Genomic DNA, 8,155 nt, shown 5'->3' with positions numbered 1-8,155 from the left:
TGCTGCTGTCCGAATCAGACTATCCCATCACAGCAGGGAACCTGTAAACAACATCTTTGGCAGTGGTGGCACATTTTTGCCAAAGCACACGATAGACACTGTACCCAGTAGTGTTCAGAGAGCATGCTGTTACACATGCTTATCATCCGGTGACCTGGAAGCCACTCTCTGGATGGAAAATGTGCATGAAGTTTGCCATCCTCAGAGATGAACCTGGATGGAGTACCACTTGTCTACAGAAATCAAGCTACCTGAAGCTGTTTAGATGTTGTGAGGAGGCCTAAAACTTATTTCACAGTTGAAGAATAATTAGGGAAAATGAGCAGCCATGGCTTTCACTGCTTTCAAAGACATCTGCAAATCATGTGCAACTTTCAAAATCCGGGTCCTGGGATGTGGCAGCTGTTGCTTACTCTTTTGCTTTGGCTCACTCCCCAGATTCACATACAAACAGCCGAAATGGTTCCTAATATGGGGATATGAATCTATTTAATGCAGCGAACCCAGATGAACTGCTGTATAAACTTAGATCCCAAGAGAAGCTAAATCATTATTCTAATGACCAAACCATATTGTCTCAGGAAGCTTTGTGAAAAACTCTTGAGTTTTCAACATGGCAGCTTTACTTTTGCCTTTCCTTTTGCAGAACAGCAACAGTATTACTTGTAGCAAAATAAAGATCTATTTATTACAATTCAGAATATTAGATACGGTAAACTTAATCAGTGTTGAGAGAGAGTATTACTCTTATAAAACAAATGTGCTGCAGACTTATTGTAAAAAGCCATAGAACCAAACCAAACATTAGAAACTTGAGAAGCCCAGAATTAAATGTAAAATTCAAAAAAAAGTCTCTTTTTTTTTTCAGATCTGCAAAGGCTCAGTAAGATGCACAGGCTTAACCTTAACCCTGTATCACAACACATAGCATTTTTGTTAAAACACGGTTATGAGTTTTAAAGACTGTAAATTAAATCTGTTTTTCTTTTTTCTCTCTTGGTACTGTTTCAATCTGTTAAAAGCTGTTTGGCACACCTTCCTCATATTCTGATTTTTCCTGTAGAACCTGCCCTGCTACTTGGCAGTGCACACCACTGAGTTACAGCTATGTGTACAGTTAATGTGCCTGATAATTAGATGATTTGTTTGTGATATAACTCTGAGACGAAGGCAATAGAACAGTGCAGAAATTTTCAGAGTTAGTAATAAATGTCTCTGAATTGCAACATACAGCTTGTGTATTGCATGTGATAGGAAATATTTTGAGAATTTGATGTACTTGGATGTCTCAAAATGTATTAGTAATTGGAAATATTTGACTTCTGATGATCTGAATGTGCTGCCAGAAATACAAGTATCTCCCATTGATTTGTATTAGCAATGACACATAGAAGGAAAACTAAACCCAAACAGGCAATAAATTAGATGTTACCCAAGTGAATAATGACATTGTCAGAATAATTGTCTCCCGAAGTAAGATCAGTCAGTGTTTTATGTAATCCCAAAAAATTTGAATATGGCTATCAGACACCAGCAGTATTCTAAGAAACAGTCAATCATATGATATCTAGACATCAGAATTTAAAATTTTGACTTTTGATTGAAAGCCAAACAGGGAAGCAGATGGAGCTCCACAGTAAGTACATACAGTACAGCTTTGACTCTTATATATATATAAACATATATAGAGAGAGAACATATATTTTTAAGGCAGTGTTTTTCGGGTTTATCTTGGTACTTTACGTGAATAAAAATTCTGTAGATTTCTAAGGCTGGAAGACCTTGATGAGCTGGAAAATATTGCCAATGGTAGCCCAGAAAATAGGGAAAAAGCATAATGTATACCACTGTTTGCTGGGAAAACCAAAACCAAACCATAACTCAGAAAAGCCCCAGTCCCCTTTGCTTCATGGGGAGCACGACACCCAGATAAATCCTTTTCTCTCCTCAGTGTGACTCCCTGAGCAGAAACCTGCCTGGGGAAGGCAGATACCAAAGGATCGTGCTGTTGTGGCCCATTGAAGCGGGTAAGCAGGCTGGGGCCAGGCTCTGCAAGTGGGATGGATTTTCCCTCAGTTCTTTATAGGTTTGGTTTCTGTCACTCTGCAGTTGATTTTGTTTGTTTGTAGGTTTACAAGTTTATTAACAATGAGGAAGGCCGAAAAGCAGCTTTAAAGACCCTCTTGGAAGCGGACGTTTTCCCTTGGCAATCTCACCAAAATTTTTATTTGGCCCTCATCGCACCCTTTGGGTAGTCAAGGGGGGGGTATGAAAAGATGGGGAATGAATGAATAAATAAATAAATAAATAAAGGTCACACAAACCATCTCGACATCCTCTTTATTTATAACTGGCGGGAGCGGGCTCAGTCCCGAACCGCGCTACCCCCGCGTCCCCTCAGCGGGGCGCATGCGCAGGCCCCGGCTCCGCCTCCCCGCCCCAGCGCGGCCCGGCCTGCCCTCGCGTGATGGCGGCCGCCGCCGAGGAGCCGTTCCCCTTCCACGGCCTCCTGCCCAAGAAGGAGACCGGCGCCGCCGCCTTCCTCGCCCGCTTCCCCGATTTCGACGGCCGGGGGGTGCTGCTGGCCGTGCTCGACACCGGCGTGGACCCGGGGGCGCCGGGCATGCAGGTAACGGCCGGCAGAGCGCCCTGAGTCACCGCCGGGGCCTCCGCGGTCGCCGGCCGAAGCGGCTGGGGTGGGCTGCTGGAAGGGGGGGGGGGGGGGGTAGGTTATTTTTTTATCATTTGTTTATTAACGCTTCTTTATCGCGGAGCTTGTCCGTGGGTTTTTATGTCACCGCTGCTCGTGGACTCTTGTCAACGTGTTTCCGAGCAGATGTGGCGAGGGAAGCCTCGGGAAATGGTCCTCACGCGACCCGCCTGGGTGTTGGGGCCTTTGTGTTAGCTGAGCGGCGTTGGTGTCCGCCCTTTGTTTGGCACGGGCACGGGTTTTGTCTCAAGTAACCTGGTGCAGGGACCTGGCCCTGGCGTCTGTTTAGTTCAGCGTTCATAAGTAACTCCTGATGTGCTTCAAGGGAGTAACAGGGTTAGTGAGGAGGGCATTTGGGGTGGATGGTGGGACTGGGCGGCTGCTGTAACTTCAGTTAAGCTGGACTGAAGCTAGCCAAAAACTAGTCAAAAAACAAAAGGGATACTCCCTGGTCTGTCCATGTCATTGATAATAGGCAGTTTTGTAGATGTATATATATGTATGTGCATATATAAATGGGATGTGCATAGTTCTGAAGTTATACATGAAAGCAAAATGCCTCAGGGGTTGTAAATAGGAGTAGTGAACCAAAAAAACATGAGTTCGTGGGCAATAAGGGGATGCTTTACTTTGGCATGGATTAAAGAAAATAGGTATGGTGAAGACTGAGGTCATGAGAGTTCATAATAATCTGTTAAAAGTCTGAGGTTACCTGATTTCTTTATCTGGAAGATAAAATATTAGGGAGTGAAGCAAAAGATTTGCAGAGAACTTTGGAAAGAGAAATACAACTTCTAGTGGATGAAAGTGAGTTTCAGGGGGTGTTAGGGAAGCACATAAAGAAGCTGTCTCTGTGCTCTTCCCACAGTGCCCACCTCATGCAGCTGGCAGCATGCACTTTGCTAAACTACAGAACGTGGCAGCTTATTGCACAGGGTGTGGGGAATTACAAGGGAGATGCAGGCAGTGCATATTTTGAAACAGAGCTTCATAAATGTTGCTTCAGAAGGAGGATGTCCTCGCTCTTTGGTGAACCAGGCAATTTACATTTTGCCTCCCCAGAATAAGGCGGTATCCTTGGGCGAGCATACTGCACAGTAGGCGCAGTCATGTGGTGACATGCAGTTTCCAGCCTTGGGATGCCTTTTCCCTCCTGCCCTCTTCTCTGCTGCTGCTTTTTCTTGCTGTCAGACATACTGCTGGTTCTCAGTGTGGCGTGGGGTTAGAACGTGGAGAATTGAGTCAGTTGTTTAAAGCAAAAAGAGGGCACTAGGCAGCAAAGTTAATAGGCATTACATCTTTTAGTGGAAGTTATTGTCAATAATAATTAAAGGCCAAAATGAGCTACCCTGTTTTGAGTATAGTGGGGTTCTTAGTCAAAACAAAAACAAAGGTCACGTTTTGATGCTCCACCGTGTCTCATTCTTAGGTAGGTTTCCTTTGCCTTGTTATTTTATAATTTGGTTTGTCAACACCGATAATGTAAATGTGTGGCATGCAGTCAGTTGCTGAGGGACAGAATGATTTAGGGTCAGAGTATGACAGAGGAGTACCTTTGTGTTTATATATTTCCCTGGACATTTGCTGCTATGCAGACATTAGTTACTGGGCTTTACAAACCTACTTGCATCAGCTGTATTTTCTTGCTTTGCTACGTAAAATGTTAATCCAACTTGTACTTATTTTCTTTTCCTTTCTGAATGTCTTGTAGCTGGTGTCCTAAAGTGAACTTTCTCACCTAGACTTCCATTGCTTTGCACTCTACCTGTTGCCACCAACTCACAGTTCAGTTTGTCGGCTTCTTTCACGCTGCTTTCTTCCCCTCTCAGCAGAATCTGTTTCCTAGCGTTGTCTGCCAAATCCTGGCTCTTGATTCCTCATTAAGGCACAGTACCTGATGAAATTTTGTGTGGGCGCGGAAGTTTAATGGAGTGTTGTGGTTGTATATGTATTGTCTTTGTTCATCCCCACCCTGTCATTTCCCTGTTGCTGCTGTTGCTTCTTGCTATATTTCACGATAGATAAGTTGTATGGTTGGATAAAAGTATGCTCAAATGCATCTGGCTTTGCCTCTTTAATGCGGCATCATCACAGGGAGTGGTATTCCAGTACTTTTCTTATACTTATCAGCTGCCAGCATTATACACATGCTTTATTGTTAAAGTGTTCAATTTACAACTTCATGTGTTTTACAGAGTCAGAGCTAACATGAAATCACATTTTTGAAACTTCAATAAAAATGTATAAACAACAAAATCATTCTGGTATTAACAAGTAGATTTTTTTTTTTCAAATGATTGTAGGAAAACCATGATACAATGGAAATGATACAAAGGAAAACCAAGTACAATTGTGGTTTTTTTTTATGGATGCATTATAAAAATTTTTTCATTGCGTAGAAATTTTCTTTTTTTTGAATTTTATTGCAAGATGTATTGAAACATACCTCCTGTCTGTAATACATTCAGTACTTCAGGATTCTCTGATCAGACAAGGAAATTGATCAAGTTCACATTGATTTTATTTCTTCCCTCGGAATTACAGGACCTGAAAAAAACAGTTGAAATCTGAGTTTCACTGTAGCATTACTATTGGTGGGCACCATGCCAAGCAGCAGCTCATGTCCGCAGAAGAACCCGTATCAGTTGCTTGCAGTGAATGACTGACTGGCTGGCTCGCTGCCACTAAGAATTGAACCTTGGACCTTTGCAACTCAAACGCTTAGTTCTATGTGGCTGACTGAAAGACTCCGATTTGTTGATTGTAATGGCACAAACACACGTGTGTGTTTGGACCTGCTATTCAGTGGGAAGGCAAAGAGCTGCGTAGTGTAGGAATTGCACATAGCATTTCTGGAGTGGCTGGGAAACAACCTTCAAAACTATCCAAGCTCACTATGGCATAAATTGGTGTTCAGGCCACCTGTTGCAGTATAACTTGTCTGCTTCGCACACGTCACCTCAGATTATGTTTTCGTTCTTGTTTTCTTGTGCTTTGATCACTGAACAGCTTATTTTTCAACATGCCTCTAACTAAAGTGTCTGATTCGGGTAATACCTTGCTTTATTAGTGGAGCAGCTCTTGACTTTCCTGTGAGTAGAGGCAGGCATCTGAAGACATTGATTACAAACACAAGAAAATTATACTTTGTGTGAAAGCCTATGCACTGAATTGCCTAAGTACGTTTTCCCTGTTGCGTAACGATTGTTCAGCAGATGTTTTAGCAGGTTAACATGTTTTTAGTGGTTTTCATAACTGAAGTGAATTTCTATGAACAGACTAGCAGTGGTGGTTTCTGCAATGAGAGCTGTTCTGTTTGTTACCTTCTGGGAAATAGGAATCAATGCCCTGTTTGTACTTGTTGCAGTTGTTTTTGACAGCTATTAAACCTGTTTTTTACTGGGGGGGAAGGGACATGGGGGCAGTTGTTTGCTGCTTTGTGTTGTTCTAAACCACGAGAGTTTGAGACTTTGGAGTACTTGTCCTTATTTGTTGAGGTGTGATAGAAGCCTGGTAATTGTCTTTTTTGACAGCAGGAGTGACTTACGAAATTATTTGATCGTGTTGTTTGTTTCTGCTGGCTGGAATCCACAATTCCAGAGCATGATTTGTGCAAAACTACCTGCCATGTGTGTTATGTGTAGGATCAAGATTATTCATAGAGCATGAAAGAAAAAATACCAAATATTTAAACAGTAGAAAACAGCAAATGGTGCCAGAGTTCTGAACAGGAAGCTTTTTTCCCTGCTTTTGGTACAGTTGTTATATAGGAGGTGTTTGATTTCTTTATCAATCTTTAATGTAGACCTGTAAAACTAGGTGCTTATGGCCAGTTTCTGTTATCCTTCAAGCAGCTACTTCTGCATATGGAACAGTTTATTTGCTGAGTAAACTGATATAATAGGTGAAGCATGTTATTACAAGAAGATAGCATTGAATATTTTTGCCAAATATGTAAGGGTCTTAGTCATACTCTTAGTAACTGTACAGTAGGTTCCTCTAGTTCGTTGGGGCTTTAGGTGTGTCAGTAGTTTCTTTATTTTGCTGTATATCTTGTAAAAAACTGTTTGCCCTGCTAACTGTATTAATTCTCAAAATTCATTGGAAGTCAAATGGTGTGTCATTCTTCAACGTTATGTGATATTTTCCTTCACTTCTGAAGCTCCTTGTATTGCTCCTGTTTGATCCATTTGGTTCTTTCCCCTTAAAAACACTATTACTGCATCTCCCTGTGGTTGGGTAGACTTGGACTCTTTCCCAGTAGGAAAACTGGACCTGCCATAATATCCATTAGGGCTAGTTTTCATTTAATTGGAGAAGGCTTTGAAGCTGTGTTCATAAACTCTGTCTAGCAAGTCAGCTCTCCTTTCTCCTCACTCTGGTAAAACTATTTCTTACACAGTATTAGGTATATATAGCTATAGCTCTGAGCACTTCAGGTTTATTAAAATATGACACACAGTCCTTGTAACAGAAAAATAAGATGATGATAGTTTGAGTTCCTGCTAGATTTATGCTCAGTTAAGAGTCAAGCCTGTAACTACATGTAGTTCAGCACCTTTCATCTTGCTAGGTTTGTGCTGTCATTACTGTAAACTTGGCTGGAGCAGTAGGATGAAAGCAATGTTGCCAATCACTGGAACATAAATAGTAGTTTTTGCAAATAGCAGTTTTGCAAATCAAGGGAAAATTTATAAGCCAGGAAGATAGACGTGTTGCTCTTAGTTCGAGGCTTAACTGCTTTCAAGCTGTTTTTAGGTCCTTCTGTTAAAGATTAGGTGGTTAATAAAGTTACTTGATATTTTTATTAATAAAAAATAAAAAAAAAATATTTGTATGCTAGAGGCTAATTAACTGAACTTTCAATTTTGCTGTGCTTACATTTTCAGATTACAACTGATGGGAAGCCCAAGATAGTTGATATAATTGATACAACGGGCAGTGGTGATGTAACTACATGTACCGTTGTAGAACCTAAAGATGGGGAAATTATTGGTCTTTCTGGAAGATCCTTAAAGGTGAGAATCCGTATGGTGGTACAGAGAGGCATCTACCAGCTTTTCTCTGAATTTTATGTGGAATTGATTGTAACAGTGAATCTGTTGGTCTCTTCCTGTTGTTATCAAGGATGATGGTTCTGGTCTGTTGAGGGCCTAAACTACACCAAGATGAGACGTTAAACATTGAGCTTTGTCCCTGTCAAACTCTTAGTAACTCTTGATGACAGGGTGTTTCTCCTTGTTGATAGTACCTGGTGTTGATTGCCCTAGATCTCTACCTAAAATGTTGATACTGGGGCTGTGTTTTGAAAGTACGGTGGGCAGCTGATAAAGATGTTTTGACTGCAGTGCCATATTAATTGATACTGATTTATGATGTACACAAGTCTGTTCTGCTAAGCTCCCTTACATAGTGATTTGGTTGTTGTTTGCTTGTTTGTTTTTG

At 41.4% G+C, this 8,155-nt stretch overlaps 1 protein-coding gene across 2 annotated transcripts in view; it reads left to right on the top strand.

Annotated features, from left to right (window-relative positions):
• Positions 1 to 2,425: 2,425 nt before the first annotated feature.
• TPP2 (tripeptidyl peptidase 2) overlaps positions 2,426 to 8,155 on the top strand; it is a 48,795-nt gene continuing 43,065 nt past the window's right edge. Inside the window, exons 1-2 of one of the 2 annotated variants that reach the window (XM_048072683.2) lie at positions 2,426 to 2,629; positions 7,600 to 7,728. In XM_048072683.2, the coding sequence (XP_047928640.2) occupies positions 2,468 to 2,629; positions 7,600 to 7,728 (291 nt within the window). In that variant the 5' untranslated portion in view covers positions 2,426 to 2,467. The remainder of the gene's footprint in view (positions 2,630 to 7,599; positions 7,729 to 8,155) is intronic. The other variant, XM_048072684.2, reaches the window with a different exon arrangement.

The sequence above is a fragment of the Anser cygnoides genome, chromosome 1 (assembly GCF_040182565.1).
Source record: "Anser cygnoides isolate HZ-2024a breed goose chromosome 1, Taihu_goose_T2T_genome, whole genome shotgun sequence".
Classification (NCBI taxonomy): domain Eukaryota; kingdom Metazoa; phylum Chordata; class Aves; order Anseriformes; family Anatidae; genus Anser; species Anser cygnoides.
The sequence above is the reverse complement of the archived record's forward strand: the minus strand, read 5'-3'. Positions and strand labels throughout refer to the sequence as shown.